This window comes from Falco cherrug, chromosome 10 (genome assembly GCF_023634085.1).
Source record: "Falco cherrug isolate bFalChe1 chromosome 10, bFalChe1.pri, whole genome shotgun sequence".
NCBI classification, from domain to species: domain Eukaryota; kingdom Metazoa; phylum Chordata; class Aves; order Falconiformes; family Falconidae; genus Falco; species Falco cherrug.
The window spans coordinates 10,605,886-10,624,032 of record NC_073706.1 but is presented as its reverse complement, the minus strand read 5'-3'; the positions used below and the strand labels follow the sequence as shown (position 1 = coordinate 10,624,032).

At 45.6% G+C, this 18,147-nt stretch overlaps 1 protein-coding gene across 1 annotated transcript in view; it reads left to right on the top strand.

The window, feature by feature from the left end:
- Nucleotides 1-17,833, top strand: part of BMP7 (bone morphogenetic protein 7) — a 47,973-nt gene extending 30,140 nt beyond the window's left edge. Inside the window, exons 3-7 of the mRNA XM_055722766.1 lie at nucleotides 5,935-6,083; nucleotides 13,002-13,199; nucleotides 15,094-15,170; nucleotides 15,819-15,929; nucleotides 17,244-17,833. Of these exons, the coding sequence (XP_055578741.1) occupies nucleotides 5,935-6,083; nucleotides 13,002-13,199; nucleotides 15,094-15,170; nucleotides 15,819-15,929; nucleotides 17,244-17,393 (685 nt within the window). The 3' untranslated portion in view covers nucleotides 17,394-17,833. The remainder of the gene's footprint in view (nucleotides 1-5,934; nucleotides 6,084-13,001; nucleotides 13,200-15,093; nucleotides 15,171-15,818; nucleotides 15,930-17,243) is intronic.
- Nucleotides 17,834-18,147: the final 314 nt, after the last annotated feature.

Here is an 18,147-nt window from a genome sequence, read left to right as displayed (position 1 = left end):
TTTGCATACCCCAGTGGGCTCCTGCTCAGCTAGACTGATGCACTATTCAATGCTGAATAGAAACAGCTGTATATAAAGTGTCAGAGATATGTATATAACCTCATTTCTCTCAACACTGCTTTTACAAGAGGCTTTGTATTTAGGAAACATGTTGCATCTCTCTGTAACAAACTCCCATTGCCACTTCTAATCAGTCTTGGAAACCTAGATCTTACACCCATCTCAAATGCTGCACAGGGAAGGGAACACAACTACTAGAAACACAAAATAGAATTAAAAGTCTGCTGAAATTTTAAAGGGAATTTAATTTCTCCCAAGATTCAACAAAATTTACACAGATCTGTTTCACTACCAGTACAGCCAGTTTTCAGACCAGTCCGTAACAAATCACCTCCAGCAAACTGTATTCCTGCTGTGGCCATGCTTCACCTGGAGGAGACCCCAGGGTGTGTTTGGCTGGGAGCTCCCCCCGGGGCACGGGGAGGGCTGTTATCAGTGGGGAGGTCGAGGGAGGGATAAGCAGGGGATCCCAGGCAGGCAGGGAAGGGAAGGTGTGGGAGGAGGGCTGCATCAGGTCTGTGTACAGAGGGTGTTGCAGACGTGCCAGGGAGAGGCCCAGGGAGATCCTGGGGCCCTCTCAAAGTAGGAAAGTCTGAAAAATATTTTCCTAAGCTTGTCTTTGGACAGCTGCAGCTGACTTTAAGCAATGACACCAAGCAAACTGGAATCTGGATACTGCAGTTTTTTAATCCAAACAGATGTCTTCTAACCCCAGATCTCCTCTCACCCTCCCAAGATGCCCTTTCTGCCTTCTCCTCCCTCCACCTGCTCAAAACCAGACGTAAATTGCCCCTATCCCCCCATGCCAGCTCTGTCCTTGGGCTGCCTGTAAGTAAACTTGCTGTCTTGCACCATGCCTGTGACCCAAACAGCCACTCGAAGGTTAGAATACCAGTCAGAATGATAGGATTATGCTCCTAGCTTAATGGCTGTGGTTTGCATGCCGAGTCAACAAGACATGTAATGCATCTGTGCCTCAAGTGTTTAATACTTTAAAATGGAAGTGGGAGAGCTGAACTATATTTGTAAAGTCATTCAAAGTCTTTTGCAAGGTGTCACAGTCTGGTTATTGTTTAAAACACTGTTAGATCTGTCATTCCTGAAAGTAGCAGGTAGGGATTAGAGCACTGGAGCGGCTGGGTGGCTGCAGCGTGCTCTTTGGGCTGGCAGGGTACCCAAACACAAGCAAGGGACTGCAGGACCTGCTGGCAGTGGCTCTGGGCTGGCTGCTGCCAAGGACACAGCCAGCTGAGCCAGGGCTCCAAGCCTGTTCCCAGCCCCGAGTGCCAGCACGTCACCGAAATCAACTTGTCTTGTAATGTAATGAAAGTTGCCGAGAGTCACCTTTGCTGCTGCTGCCTGTCCTTCTTCCCATTTATTTTTATCCCACTTGGAAGTGCTCATTAGTATTTACTACCACTTGTCAAGCAGCAGCTTGAAATAACAGAGTTAATGAAGGGGGTGGGGAAAGTGAGCGAAGAAAACAGATGCAAAAGCAAGGGCTGTTTGGTAAGAGAACGACCCTAGATTAGTGTAGACTTTACAGCATTATAGTCTATAAATGCAGAGCTTCATCTCCTGTTCTCTCTTGCTATTGCAGAATTCTCAACTTGTATTTTCACTGAATCTCTCTCTCTAGTCCATGTCCTTCCTTGTGTCCCAGCTCATCAAGGCAGGTGACATGGGGAGATGCTGCCCGTCTAATTTTTTGATACGTTTCTAGTGTGCATGGCTTCAAACCAAAGTGCATCCTAGAGGCTGAAAAAAATACCCCAGCAAAAGGCAAAGAGCCCACGTGTACTATTTTAATGAAGCTTCATGGTTGTCTTTTATCTTAGAATTACTGCATTGTAACATAGTAACTCTTCCTCGCTGTTTCCTTTCAGGATGCTCTTGCTTGCCTTTTCTACATTCTGTCTCCCCTTCTTTCTCCACATGTCCCTGCAGACCTCACTTCTTCCAGTCCTTTTCTCTTCCACTCATCGCCTGTGATTCCTTTTCTCACCCCACTCATGCTACCAGCCCTCCACAGGCCTTTGGCAGCTTCAGCCCTTCAGCAGCTTCAGCCCTTCCAGCTCCATAACTCCAGCTGCTTTCCAGACACGATCTTACATGCATCCTCCCCAGCCACCCTCTCTTTGCAATACTTGTTATTCACCCTTGAGTCCAGAAAACAACAAGTTCATAAGGAAATTTCGTAGACCACACAGCATTTATGACCTGTAGACAAACTTCTGGGAGTGCTTTCTGATGGAAGGTGACTCTCCCTTCTGGCATGCAGTACCAGACACTACCAAAGTGGTCAGCAGACAGGTGCCAACCTCCTGTCCTCATCTTAGGCTCCATTGACAGCCCGGTGCTTGAGAAAACTGAGCTGAAAGCCCTGAGTTTATTAAAAACTTTGACACTCCTGCTGATGTCAGTGCTTTGAACGCTGAGCCATTTTGATGTGTTCTCAAGAAAACATACTTGTGGTCTGGATCCAGACTTCATAATTCATGTAACTCTAATCTAGACATTAACATTTCCATGTCCCGGCTTAGTTTTCTGTAAAATGAAGATCGCGTGCCTTTTCCTATCATTTGGGCTGGGGTAAGAGGTTCAGTATAGTTTCTGCTATGCTCTGAAGTTCTCAAATGAAGGGAGTTAATGCAGGGCCAAGGAACCAAAGTGCTTTTCTGCCTCCTGGTTGCAGAGGCATTATTCATGTCACTTCAACAATGCTCTAAATATGCATAGTGTTGGTAGTAGTAACGTACCAGAGTGAGATGTGCCCTAGAAACCTTTTCCTTTTGTGCCTAGATCTTTATCTTAAAGCTAAAACCCAAACCAGCCATATTAGTTATGCACAGCTAGCACTATCTCATATGACAAGTCATTAGATGGCAGCCTGCAGAGCAAATTTTGTTTAAGTCTAAGCAGAATAACATTTCTTTGCCATGTTTATTATGTCTTGTCCAACAATGATGTCTAAAGGGCTTGCTATTAGCTAGTGACGTAACCCCGTTTGCCAGAAGTCTTTGGAGAGCAGGGCATTTCACTTCAAGGGAGGCTATTCTTTTTAAAAGAACAAGAGGTTTCTTTTCATTGGAACAGGCACCACAATGTCAGGAGCCTCTGCTTGCAACACCAGTCGAGTTTTGCATCCCATCACTGGCCGCTGCTGGTGGGCCAGAGTGGAAAGTGCTAATCCAGGAGTGCTTGAACTTCTCCAGAGAGCATCTGACACGGGGCCTTTTTGGGTCCAAATGTTCCAAGCGTGTGTGGGAAGGACGGTTCCCTTTAGTGGGTCCCTTTGATCTCTCTCACTTCAGGCTTCCCCTCCAGGCCTATTGTTTGCACATTGCTGTAACTACAGGAAAACAAATGCATTATACAATTTCCCAGACTGACTCACCCTGGTACTTGATGCCTCATGTTGTCTGGTTACCCTGATTGCATCATGTCAGCATGGGAAGCTTAAAGCCTGGTTTTTCTGAGTAATACTACTGCAGTTGAGCAGTAGCTAAAAACAACAAAAAAAAGGTTATCATTATTGCTATTATCTTCAACCTGCAAACTACAAGGGAGAAAACCCAAGCAAGCCAAGTCCCTATTAACTAAACCTTGTGTGAATCATGAGTTCCAGTCAGGGGCCATGCTTAAATGATGCAGTATGTGAATATAAAAACCCTTTACTTCTGGAAAATTGGACTCAGCCATTGGAACGGGCCAATCCGTACTACTCCCTTGTCCCTGGCTCCTCTGGGATGCGTTTTGTTCAGCGTGTTGTAAACAGGGAAGGGCGGGAGGTGTCCGTGTGGCTGTGTCATGCACCGTGGGAACAGGGCCATTGCTTCTGGGTGGGGATGAAACCCCAGGAAATTTGTCCCCCAGTTAGAGTGCAAGTATCTTTCATTCCTGTAACCAATGTGTATGTGGAGGGAGGGGCTTATCCATGCTCTTTATCTTCAGCTGTCCTAGGTGCACCCGGCTGACAGCTCCAGGGAGCAGCTCGAGCTTCCCCATTGCTGCACCACGGCTCCTCCTGAGCCACCCACTTTGGCTGCCCAAATAGCTGCTGAGATAATCCTCACAGGATCCCCTGTGCATTAGCAAGAAAGCATTGCAGCAAGTTCAATTCAGATATAGGGCTTCTTCCAAAACCCAAAACTTTGCTTAGAAGGAAGCAAAACACCCTCTCCTGCCTTCCTCCGTGGCAGGGACACGCTGGGCGAGGGGAAGCATTACAATCATTGTAATCCTGTGCCTGCAAAACATCTCTTGCAAGTATCAGAGCTTGGCTCCTCTTTTTGGATGGAGCCAACACGGGAAGCCACTGCTTCCCTCAGGCTGCTCCACACCGCACTGACTGCACCCTTGGCAGCACGGCAGCATCAGCTGTATCTACATGTTCAGCTGTGTGGTACCTAAAGGTATCACGCATCAGTGAGGAGGCAACAGAAATCCTCTTTTGCACCCTGGGTGGTGTGCTCATGTGCTCTGCAGGAACTAATTTCAGAAGTTTAATTTCATGTAAGCCGGCACAGAGCCAGAGGCAGTGACATCTATTAGCTCACGGAGGAAAGCCATCATCCCTTATATGCTCTGGTCCACAAAGGCTGAAAGGAAAGCTGTATAGTGAAAACACTGCAATAAAGCTCTATTTCTGTTTTGAGTCAGCTGTGTGGGACAAAAGCTTTTAATTTCTTGGTATCTCACAGGGAAAAGAATCACTAAAATCTGTGAGGCAAAAGGCTCTATGCTGACAGCACTTCTCAGATTCATTTTTGATCTCTTGATATTTCATGCGAACAAGAAGCACTGTGTAAACTAAGTTAAATGTATGTATTTGCACTGACAGATCAATAGTGACAAAATTAATAAGGCCTTCTTCAAGCTTTGAGGACATGATTAAAGGGTTTTTGCAAGGATATTTCTTCATTCAAAAGGATATAATTACACTTAAACAAGTTATCGTGTTTGTGCACTGTAAGTACAAAAGCAGCTCTTACGGGACTTGTCTAGACACTTCCACTGTGTTTCTTTGTTCTTCTTGTAAAGTTATTTTTTTATAAAGGAACTGCACCACTATGCAATTTTTTCATCCAAGTTTTATCTCTTTCTTAATTTCTGATAAGTGAAGATTCTTTCCTTTACAGAACCTGTGTTTTCTCAAATTTTCATTTTACAGAAATTTGCCGGGAAATGTTTTGTAAATCCAGAATGATGTCACCCTTTTCAAATGCATGAAATCCTCTCTATTTTGGATCTTTCTTATTCACTGGTATCAGTTCTTCAACTAGAATAATTCAGTAGTGGCCTTTAAAAAAATTAAGCAATGAATTGAAAGAAAATTGCCACCCAAAGTAACGCAGACCTGTGACTGTGCAGAGGGTTATTGTGTCGATCAATTATCTGTAACCTCAGATGAACAAATTTAAAAAAACATTACATATGTTAATATATGCACACCAGTGTTCCAGCTGGCTTACACCAATGCTACAATTATGCATAAAAGTCAGGAAATTATGTGTGGAAAGGATAATGAGCAGCATTGTCTGCCCAATTACCAAGTTTGCATATGCAAACAATAATTTTGCAACTCTGTGCCTGGCAAGTGGTTTTTTCTGAAGTTGCATCAGCAGCTCTAAGGTTAACTGTAACAGCAAAGTAACCCAAAACCACCTCAACTCTGCTTCAACCCATCCTCCCTTTTTTGAAGGGAAGAAAAGCACTTCAGCTGAAGGTGATTAGACAGGAAAGCACGCCAGCCCAGCGCCGGCATAATCTGCCTATTGCTGAAAGGCTGACCGTGCTGCTTCAAATGCTTTAAGCCTATGGAGACTCCAGTGGAAAGCCTGGGTAACTGGGAATTACGCTGCTTATTTTCAGGGATTCAGATTTGTTCCTGCTCGACTCTCGAACAATCTGGGCTGCAGAAGAAGGGTGGCTGGTGTTTGACATTACCGCAACCAGTAATCACTGGGTGGTGAATCCTCAACACAACCTTGGCCTGCAGCTATCCGTGGAAGGCATCGATGGTGAGTGTGAGACAAACAGCAATCTGTGAGAGTCTCTGTTTCAGGTACATGATTCCCAGCCAGGGGAAGCCTTAAGCATTCAGTACTCCCTCCTTAGAATAGGATTTCTTAAGCATGTTTTTCCTGAAGTTGCCCAAGATGTAAATAATAATAATAATAAAATTATCTGTAGACATATTTCAGGTTAAGGATGTACTCAAATGTTTGAACAGATTGGTAACTTGTCTGCATTTCAGTATTAGCTGTGTACACATTCCTGTCAAGGTGTGTGTATGCTGCTGGCTAATTTGCAGGTAGTGCTGTCCACTCAAGGAGAGAAGAAGGAAAAACACAACGAAGTGCGAAAAGACACAACAGAGTGATGTAGAAGGCTGGTGTTAATTGGCACAAAAGTCCTTTCAAATTCAGAAGACAGCTAGGAACCATTTTCCTTTGTGGCAGTAGAAATTACTACTAAAGCCTAATCTGGACTCCAAGGTCTGCAGCCTGCTTATGGTATAAACCTGTGAGGTTTGGGAATGAGTGGGAAGACCTAGTTCTGAAACACCTCCAGAAAGGATGTATTTAGAATCAGGTGGGGAATTTTCCTAACCAGGTCTTAACTAAAAAGTTATGCTGCTTTGTCTTAATGTTAAGAATCCTGATGCTTGCTTGGAGACTTGTGCAAGGAAACCAAAGTATCCTGGATCTTCTGGGGGGTTCCCAGGACCTGGGAGTATCTGGAAGTGCCTGGCGGCCCCACAGGAGAGGTTAAGCAAAACCCAGCTCCAAACTATTATAAATACTCTGAATGTAGTTATCTAAGGACACACTTTCATTCTCCAGATCTGCATCTATGATATCACTTGCTATTGGGCTTTATGCAACACTCTGAATGTTTCTGGTAAGTAGTATTTTGCATAAAGACTGCGCAAAGCTCTTTTGAAACAGGCAACCTACGGAGAGTCATTTACACGAAAGGGTGATTTTAGTCACGTGAGACCTGCGCACAGAGAGGTGCACAGGGTTTGTTTTAGCCTGTGTTTCTGAATCATCAGTGAATACAGAAACCCAAACACAGATACAAAGCAGGAGCTTCACCATGGAAATTGCTAGTCCCCACCTCAATGACAGATGCCTTTTGCAAATCTTTTTGTACAAATTCAAATTCAGCCTGACTTGCAAGTTAATCTTAACTCTTAAAGTTAAAATGGTAAGGGAAATTATCAGCCAAGATAAGCTTAACCTGTTTTCAAACACTTGTCCTTGGTTTTTAGTTTCCAGTTTGCCTCCTAAATGAAATATTTGGAAGTAGAGATGTTGTGTCCATAATCATGGCACGTGTGTTCAATTGTAGTTCATAGGAAAACCATCAAGACCCAGCCCAGAGTCCACAGAAAAGCTGGAAGTAAGCTTAATACCTTTAAGCTCCAAAGATACTACAGTATCACACTCACACTCTTCTACTGATAGTCTCCTTATCGCTCTGTCTTCCCCATCCTCACCTAGTGATTTTACAGCAAAAGTCAGTCCTGGTTTTCAGCATTAAGGATGAAGGCAGCTGATTTCTGAGTATGTTACAGATTTCAGTAGAGACTTTTCAGGATCCTGCATCCAAGGGAATGCTGCAACTTTGCGTACACAGTAATTCTGTCTGCTCTGCTGGAGCAATCAGAAGTGGACCCTTAAAAGCATACAGCCAGATCTATCACAGAGAGAGCTTTCAAAGACAAATTCCCAGGTTCAGTGATAAGTACTTTCTCGTCTGTTGACTCAATGAAAATTAAGAATCTGATTTCTTTTTCCAGTCCTGAGAAATCTAGTTGAGTTTGTATATGATTTCAACCCTTTGCAAAGTAACTTGCGGCTTTCTCAAAATAGATTAACAAAATACTTCAATCAGCCTGTCATTAAAGTTAGAAAAGCCAACTGCAGTGTTTAAAAAGTACATTCAGAGATACAGGGCCCAATTGTCTGCTTGTCTTCTGTAACTAAGTCCCCTGGCAGCACACCTTTGCACTCACATTTCTCCACCATACATGTGAATTTTTCTTTCTATTTTGAATGGCAAGGACATGTCCTTCCTTGCTTCCCAGGTTTCATTTTGGATTTAGACCAACTGTGTGTGCTAGCAAGAAAGCTGCTTTTACACCTGGACTTCATATGAAAATCATATGCTGCAAACGCAGCAGGATTTTGATGCAACACTATATGCTTGGGCAATCCCCAAAGCTTTAAGTGAATTAGAACTGCCCCTCCACATCCCCCTCCCCCAACTTTTCTTTGTATCTGTCATTAGAGATCTGTAATCATGAAGCCAATACAATCTATATTAAAAAAAAATCTGACATCATGAGCACTGACCAGATGAAATTATACAAAAGAAATTAATTTAACCGATCTTTGTATTTCTTTATAATCTTGCCAAGTAAGTCTATCAACATGTATAACTAGGGTGGAATCAAAGGGTGTTTATTCTTAGAAAATGGGGATCAGCTCAAGCAGCAAGCAAAAAAAAAATAAAAAAATGTTTGAGTGACTCAGTAGCCTTCAGCAAGCTCTGAGCCCAGCACCCGATACGCCTTGCTCAGCAGCAGCACATGGGAACAGCAGCTGCCCACTTAGGTTTACTTAAGATCCTGGTTTTGACAGTATTCAAAAAGCAGCATAGTAAAAGCAGATAAAGCCGTGCCCTCTGGTTCAAGAGCACAGCTTTAGTTCTTTTGGGGAGAAGTTTATCATTGTCTAATGGTGACTACACGTGTCCTTGTGTTTAACCTTGCTTTCTGGATGTATAGTAAAGTTAGAAAGTGGATTTTTCCCTCTTTACTAAAAAGAAATATGTTACTTTGCATACAGAGCATTACATGCCTTTTTCCCCCGCCAAGGCAACACTGCCACCATACTGGTCTTGAACGTGACATGGTGTTACATGAGGAATTCATTGGTCAGATGCTACTTATTGCTGCACTAATGCAAATCCATTAAACATATCCCTGTGAAGTTGTGTGCCCTCACTGCATACTGCACATTACATACTCTAGAGACATGTTAAAGGTAAAATAATTTACACTGGAAAAACCACAGGCATAGATGTACTTGGTAGTTTAAACAGCTTTGGGAAGCAGAAAGGCTTCTTTGAAGGGGCAGGAGAAGCCATAGGAGCAGTATTCAGTGAGCTCTAACTTCTGCAGCTGCACTTGTTTTCAGGAAATAAGGCTTCGATCCGGCAAAGCCTGAGCACAAATGGAACTACTTATATATTTAGCATAGCTACTTGCTTAAGCACTTTGTGGGCTCAGCCTCAAATGCTTAAGATGAAAACTGTTTGGACAAGTATCTGGAAAGTAGCTTAAACAGGAGGTGAAGAAGTTGTTTATGTGTGTCCACATATAAATTACATACGTGAATTTTCGCATTTGCTATTTTTGCCCACTCTCTCCTGGTGCCCTGTCGCACAATTAGTTTTGCTTTATCTAGTTTGCAAGGCCTGGCCATGCTAGACAGTTGCCCTGCTGCCAGGCTCCCATTAAAACACCTCTTGAGCCAGTCCTCTCCACAGATCCTCTATATTGCAGCTTGGGACTTGCTTGCAGGGATGCACGCTGTTAGAAAAACAGGAAATTGCCTCCAGCCAAGGCCAGTCCATTTCCTGGCCTCGAGCTTTGACCACAGCCCGCTTTTTCTGGGTCTGTCACCTTTACCAATCTGTTGGCCATGTGCAAGAGCAAAGGTGGAAACAATTCCATAAAGACAAGAATTTATAAGCCTTGGCATTTGTTTTGCTCACCTTAAAACCAGCAGTTACAGAATATTATCTAGAAGTATTTCAGGTTACCAGCTTCTTTTCACACGGTAGTCAGAAACTAGTAAAATAAGGACATTTATAAGGACATTTTTGTCAGCGGACTACGTAACCTGTCATCTGCTCTCCTGGCCAGGCTGCCTTCAGGCCTTCTCTAGCAAAGTGTCAGCTGTCACAGAATCACAGAATGGCTGGGGTTGGAAGGGACCGCTGGAAGTCATCTGGTCCAATCCCCCTGCTAAATAGATCTACCTAGCATTGGTTCCTCAGGACCATGACATAGAATCACGGAATCATTTATGTTCAAAAATACTTTTGAGATCATGAAGCCCAACCGTTAACCCAGCACTGCCAAGTCCACCACTTAAACCACTTCCCGGAGCGCCGCATCTATGCATTTTTTAAACGCCTCCAGGGATGGTGACCCCACCACCTCCCTGGGCAGCCTGTTCCAGCGCTTGACAGCCCTTTCAGTGAAGACATTTTTCCCAATATCCAACCTAAACCTCCCTGGTGCAACTTGAGGCTGTTTCCTCTTGTCCCGTCAGTTGTTATCTGGGAGCAGAGACTGACCCCCCCTGCCTACAGCCCCTGCTGGGCAGCTGTAGGGAGCGATAATGTTTCTCCTTAGCCCCCTCCTCTCCAGGCTGAGCCCCCAGCTCCCCCAGCCGCCTTGTGCCCCGGCCCCTTCCCCAGCCCCGTTCCCGGCCCTGGACACGCTCCAGCCCCTCCGTGTCCCTCTGGCAGTGAGGGGCCCGGCACTGAACACAGGATTCATGGTGCGGCCGCACCAGTGCCAAGTGCTGGGGGACAGTCCCTGCCCTGGCCCTGCTGGCCACACCGTCTGGGACACGAGCCGGGCTGCTGCTGGCCGCCTTGGCCACCTGGGCACACTGGGGGCTCCTGCCCAGCCGGCCGGCGACCAGCCCCCCCCGGCCCTGTCCCGCCGGGCAGTTCCCCCCGCTGTGCCCCCGGCCTGGGCGCTGCGGGGCTGCGGTGCCCACGGGCAGGGCCCGGCACGCGGCCCTGCTGGCCCCCGTACAGTTGGCCTTGGCCCATGGGCCCGGCCTGCCCAGACCCCCGCGGAGCCTCCTGCCCCCCAGCACATCAACACTGCTGCCCAGCTCGGTGTCACCTGCACACTGACTGGGGGTGCACTCGATCCCCTCGTCCGGGTCGCTGGTAAAGACATGAAACAGCACCGGCCCCAGCAGAGCCCTGGGGACACCCCTGTGCCCAGCGCCAGCGGGATGTGACTCCATTGCCCACCGCTCTTTGGGCTCGGCCGCCAGCCAGGGCTTTACCCAGCGCAGAGACCCCAGTCCCAGCCATGGGCAGCCGGGTTCTCCAGGAGATGCTGTGGGAGACGGTGTCGAAGGCTTTACTGAGGTCCAGGCAGACACCAGCCACAACATCCACTAGGCAGGGCAGCTTGTCATAGAAGGAGATGAGGTTCGTCAGGCAGGACCTGCCTGTCATAACCCCACGCTGGCTGGGCCTGACCCCCCGGTTGCCCTGCACCTGCCACATGATGGCACTCAGATGATCGGCTCCGTGGCCTTCCCGGCTCCGTGGCCTTCCCAGCACCGAGGCCAGGTTGACAGGGCTGTAATTCCCTGGATCCTCCTTCCCGCCCTTCTTGTGGATGGGCCTCACACTGGCTAACCTCCAGTCTGCTGGGACCTCCCCAGTTAGCCAGGACTGCTGGTAAATGATGGAGAGCAGCTTGGCGAGCTCCTCCACCAGCTCGCTCGGGACCCTGGGGTGGATCCCATCTGGCTCTGTAGATTTGTGTGTGTCTAACTGGAGCAGCAGGTCACTGACCGTTTCCTCCTGGACCGTGGGGATTTCATTCTGCTCCTTGTCCCTGTCTTCCAGCTCAGGGGGCTGGGTACCCTGGGGGTAACCGGTCTTGCTATTAAAGACAGAGGCGAAGAAAGCATTGGGTACCTCAGCCTTTTCCTCATCCTTTGTGGCAATGTTCCCTGCCACATCCAGTAAAGGATGGAGATGCTCCTTGGCCCTCCTTCTATTTCTATTGTATTTATAAAATCATTTTTTGTTATCTTTTATGGCAGCGGCCAGCCTGAGTTCTAGCTGGGCTTTTACCTCTCTAATCTTCACACAGCATAACCTCACGACATCCTTATAGTCCTCCAGAGGTGTCTGCCCCTTCTTCCAAAGGTAGTAAACTGTCCTTTTATCCCTCAGTTCCAGCCAAAGCTCTCTCTGTCCAGCCAGGCTGGTCTTCCCCCCCTTTGGCATATTTTTTTTGTGGCTGACAAGGGCCAGCTCTGTCCATAGCAAAAAGGACCACAAAAGCCATTAATGTGACTTAGCAGCAGTAACTCAGTAACTTGGAACAAAGTAATTCAGGGTATCACCCCTGCGTTTCACAACAGCACCCAGACGTCCTTTGGAGGCAACAGGGAGAAATACTGAATTTCCCACTGCCACCCCCTCCCTTGTGTTTTTTGTAAGTAATTGATTTAATTCTACAGGGAAACCACCTACTCTTCTTTTACCAAAACTCAATTTATGTTAAAAGCGAGAATGAAGGAAGCATGAATGGTAATCAGCCGTTCTGCAACGAAGAGGTCAGGTACAGCAGTGCTGAGATACAGCAATAAGCAAAATGCCTCCAAACATCTGAACTATTTGTTTCTCTCAGCTACAGTATATCTGGAACTCTGTCAACTTTTCATACAAGGCATTTTTATTTTAAGTTAATAACCTTCCAGTGGGAATTTAGTGTTCCTATGGGCTGAGTTTTATGGTTCCTTTTATAGGATCACTTCAAATTATAGGTTGGTGAACTTAAAGAAACCCCTCTAAAGAATGCAGGAAAAGTTAACACTAAGCGGATTTAGGGTAAAATAATTATATGTAGGACTATTTTATGTAACTTTTACACACAGATATAAAATGAAGTTAGCTGTGCTGAGCTGCTCTTGTCAGAAGCAGCTTTGCCGATTAAGTCCAGGCCCTGGGTGGATCAACGCATACAGACGTGCCTAGGAATCACCCTTACTAGCCAGGCAGCATCTCTCCTCCTTGTTATCCTTACTATGACTGCTGAAAATGAAAAGTTATTGCTACTGCAGGCCCTCTTACCGGTCCATTCTGTTATCAAGGGCAAAGCATCAATCCCAAACTGGCGGGTCTTATTGGAAGGCACGGCCCACAGAACAAGCAGCCGTTCACGGTAGCCTTCTTCAAAGCCACCGAGGTGCATCTCCGCAGTATTCGCTCCACAGGAGGGAAGCAAAGGAGCCAGAATCGATCAAAAACACCAAAGAACCAGGAAGCTTTCCGGGTGTCGAACATCGCAGGTACAGTGCGGGTTGCTGGGTCCCTGTTTCTGGGCATGGGATAATGTGGGAAAGGTTTCTCCCGCATTCAGTCTGTCTGTTGTCTCTTTGGTCTACCACTAATGTTCAGTTGCTGGTTTGAAACTACTTGGAATTAGGGATTATTCAAAAAAAGAAAAATGTTTCTTTGAAACAATATTAAACTGAGGGACTTCTTTATCCAATGTATTTAAACAAACAAACAAAAAAAAGCACCTAACCAGAAAATCTCCTTTTCTCCCACATGAAATAAATACTTACTGCTTTAATGTAATTGTCTTACATTTCACAATGAGAAAGTGATCAAAATGGCAATATATTTCAGTGAATCTGAATCAAAATGCTGTAGATTGAATTTCAGAGTTTTGTGATTTTAAGTTTGGCTCCCAAAATGCCTAGTAGTCCCAAAAGTTTTGCACAGGAGAAGAAAGCCCCTTCGTTGCTTGGATAACCACAGCTATTCTGGGGGAGCAGTGCTTCCTAATATGGAAGAAAACTCTGTCAGGCAGTTGAAATAGAAACGTGGCTTAATTACGAGATACCTCAGAATAATGGGCCCTTGGTGACCTTCCCAGCAGGAACCACAGCACAGGGCTTGCTCTGCTGAGGGCAGTGGCAACTTCCAGCTCTCTTTCTGCGAGCGCTTCACTGAACGGAAGGAGAGGTTGCAAAAGAAGAAGGAAAAGGACAACGAAGGGCACAATATCATCTTATGCGACTCATCTTTGCCTTGGGTTGCTTGGGGTTACCTGCAAGGCTATAGGAGAACTCTCTCCTATTGGCCTTGGTGCAGCTTCCTTATATTTAATCAGGTTATTCCTGTCCTAGAATTAACAGCGTTTTTCTGCAACCCTGGTGCTAGGTGTGGCTTCTCTGATCTCCCCACAGAGATGTAATTCTGTACCTCTCACCCAAACCCCAAAAGAGTCTCTTAAAATAGTTTTCTGTGGCTTGTATGTGCAAGCTCTGGGTTATGCAGCTCCCCAAGCATAGATGGTCTGCAGCGTCCGTGTGCTTTTTTGTCATCTATTTACTATATCAATTCGTTTTTTAAAGAATGGGTAGTGGACAAAAGAATTTCATACTTCTGTGAGTAGGCTGGAAAACTCCCTGTAACCAGTGTCCTGCCTCCAGCTTGGTGACCCCACAATGAGTTAGCTTCCAACAACAAGAGCTGAAATAATTATTTTCTGGTACTTCTGCTTGGGTCTCCAGCTCAGGCTGTATGTCCAGGGTGGGCACAACTTTAAAACTGCACTGATAGTCATGGTTGTTCCGATCCACGATGCAGACCTGTGCTTTCTTCTTTGGCTTCAGCAAACTTTGTCACCCCTTGCAAGAAGTCGGTAATCTGCATCCAGCTGCACTGGACAGATGGACAGATTCCACATTACCTTAATGTCATCCATTGCTTTTGTAGGCCTGAAGGTGCAACTATCACCAGTAATGCAGGTGATTCAAAGACAGGAATTTAGAAAATACATAAAAGGTGCCTTTCCCGATCACTCCTTTTATAGCGTCTTCTTTCATATATTATTTGATAATCAGAGAAACTTGCTTTTTGCTACTATGAGTTCAAAGGAAGGCCAAAAAAAAATATCTTGGGGGGGGGGGGGGCCGAAGCAGCTATTTTCCCAGGCCTGTTATGGCTTTGCACAAAAAGCCAGAGGGGCATTTCATATATATTGAACCCAGCCATTATTTATGACTAAGCTTGAAAATGTTAAGGAAAAAAAAAAAAAAACCATCACAAGTGCAACAGATGAGCAGCGATACCTCACTCCCTATCGGGGTGTTGCCGAGGGCTGTGGGTGCTGAGGGGTACAGCAGGCATGGGGGCAGCCCAGCTTTATGGCCACCCATTCTCCCCATGCAGAGAACAGCAGCAGCGACCAGCGACAAGCCTGCAAGAAGCATGAGCTCTACGTCAGCTTCAGGGACCTAGGGTGGCAGGTAAGGGCTGTGCGCGACCGGGGTGCCTTTGCACATCACTTAGCAAGCTGCAGTAGTGAGGTCAAGCCAATAGCTGGATTTTTTTTTTTTAATCCGAGAGAAAAAAAGCGTATATTGCCCTCAGCATGCTTAAGAACTGCTTCTGCAAAATTAGGGTATGCAAATATTTAGCGTGAGACTGACTAGAAACGCCACACGCTTAAGTCCTTTTGAGAAACTGTGGCCCTGAGTTTCCTCTGGCAGTGCTGAATGCATATACAGCTCGTCATCTTCATCTACCAATTCTTTTAGACCTGGTCAAAGACATTTTGTTTCTGAAAGCTTGTTCCTGCATTTCAGTCATGGGTGAAGTGATCCTTGTGGACAGCTGGGAGGACACTGCTGAATCGATAAACAACTAAAACCCTGAAATTCAGCTACTCTGTAGGCACGTTTGCAAAATGGGATACATCCCTCCAGGAAAAGCAGCAGCTTTAGGGGTGTATAAGATAGCATTAGAACGGCCAGCGTACCAAATTTTTATTTTGCAGGCCACTGTAATTGTATGTGGGTGTATGAACTGGTAGATTTATGTGCTGTCTTACTTTTTGTTTCACTACACAATATTTCTGTCTTTTTCTGTAATCCAACATTTTCAATTTAATCAAGGACTGGATCATCGCTCCAGAGGGCTATGCTGCTTATTACTGTGAAGGAGAATGTGCTTTCCCGTTGAATTCATACATGAATGCTACAAATCATGCCATTGTACAGACACTGGTAGGTGCACTGTAGCTGCGAGTACAGAGTTGCATCTGATAGATGCTACTCAGAAATAAGTTTATATACAAAACCAAAAAAAAAGAAATCTCTAAGCTAATAAGAGAAAGAAGGTCTGCATTGGCTCATTAAGATGCCTGCAGCGTCTGGCTCAACATGTCTAGCCAAGTGGCCTGAATTAATAATTCCTGGGAAGTACCCTGTCTTTGCTGCAAGCATTGACATGCTCTTTCTAGTTTAAAAGGGCCCAATGATAGATGTATTAATAGTGGAGTAGTCCCACTGCATGGGAAGGAGAGAGCAGGACACGAGACTCGCTATCAGCACATCTTGGAAAAACTGTAAGAATCCACTGTATGCTGCTGCCAAAAGTGGCTTTGGGGGGAGACTGGGGATGCGGTCAGCGAATCCCAAAATTACACAGCCCAGCTGCTCTGTAGATGTATTTGGTTTATGAAATTGTGCAAGGATGCCCACATGGGAGCCCTGAGCTAGCATGTCCTCATGACACGGCATCTGTGTTCAGGGGGACCATTGGCTGGGCACCCAGCCCCCCCTGCATCACCAAAGCCAATGCACCACAGCTCTCGGCATGGGCCAGAGGACGTGCTGGTCCCGAGTACCCTAGCTGTACAGCACACCGAGCTGACGTGCCAGGATGTCGTTTCCTACCTAGCTCAGGTCCAGTTTAACAGCCCAGGCCCCCTGCACACAAAGGGGCTCACTGCACCTTTTCTACACCCCATGTCGTGTGTGCATCCAAGAACAACACTGCAAAAAGTATTAGGGAAAGCAGAAGCATCTACGTTTCCAAGGGAAGAAATATTTGCATGTTTTTCTCCTGGTAGATTGCTTTTTATTTGCTTTTTCCTCCTCTCCCTGGAGGTCCCACAGCAGGGAGCACAGGGGACCCGGAGCCCTTGGCCCCAGCTGAGTCTCGGTGCTGCCAGCTGCAGGGACAGGGGCCCCCGCCCAGGGCTGAGGGGATTTCGCACAAGACCTCACCCGTGCGTCCTGCGGAGTTTATCGTAACTGGTACACTTCTGCAGAACGCTGACTGCTCTGACAAATGGGAATTTTCTAATGAAAACCTGCCTCACTGAAAGATTTCCAACTAGATCTGACTTGGATGTGTGCGTCAGCCTCCGTTACATGCAGGGGACATCTAAAGACATTTGTACACAAAGCCAGGTGTTCAAAACATGTCTGAGTGAGTGCATGGGACAGACAGAAGGTTGCCTGAGAAAGAAAAATATGAGGGGGGAGAGGGGGAAAAGTAAATCTTAACATGCCTCTACTTTCATTCCCCCCCAGGTTCACTTTATAAACCCAGAGACTGTGCCGAAACCCTGCTGCGCTCCTACACAACTCAATGCCATCTCAGTGCTGTATTTTGATGACAGCTCCAATGTTATCTTAAAAAAATACAGGAACATGGTGGTACGAGCATGTGGCTGTCATTAGATTTGTAGGAAAGAAGAAAAAAAAGTTATTTGTAAAGAGTGGTTTTGTATGGCTATGTGGGGGAGGGGAAAAAGGTTAGCACTCCAGAGATGGGCTTAAAAAAATCCCAAACAGTTTTTAGGACCAGGCTTCTGAAAGTTCAGACAATGGAACAGTTTCTGGATCTAAGTGGCATTTGAACACATTTTGTTTTAGTTTATTACAGACAATGAGCTTGTAAACTGAAACAAGCCAGAGAAACCATTCAAAACCAAATCTGCCTACAAAATTGGCTCCTACAAAACATACTTTTGCAAATGAGTCTTTCTGAAGATCGCAAACTCACCAGTGGTGATTGTGAGTTAAAAAAAACCCAAAACTATCCAAGGTGAGAATGTGCTGTGACTAATAAGCATGTGTAGTTCCTGTAATACAGTTTGCAATAAAATAAGTGAACAAAATATACCTGGAGTGAACAGGTATTTTGTTAGAGAATTATTACTTCCATTCCTCTTCTTTGCTTCAATTTCATAAGCAAAACCAAAAGATTAATTACATGCAACTTCCAGTTTTAAACTATAGTAGCAAAAGCTATGTCTGGATTGATGCAAATTCAAAGGACAGATCAGTGTAAGAAAAAGAAGAATTTTCTAATTGGCAAGCAAAAGAACTGAAGAAAATAAAGAGTAAGATTTTTTGGGTATACTTTTTTCTGTCAAAAGTGGTAGGAAATTTCTTCTAGCAACCGGAAGGAATTTGAATTTGCTGTGAACTT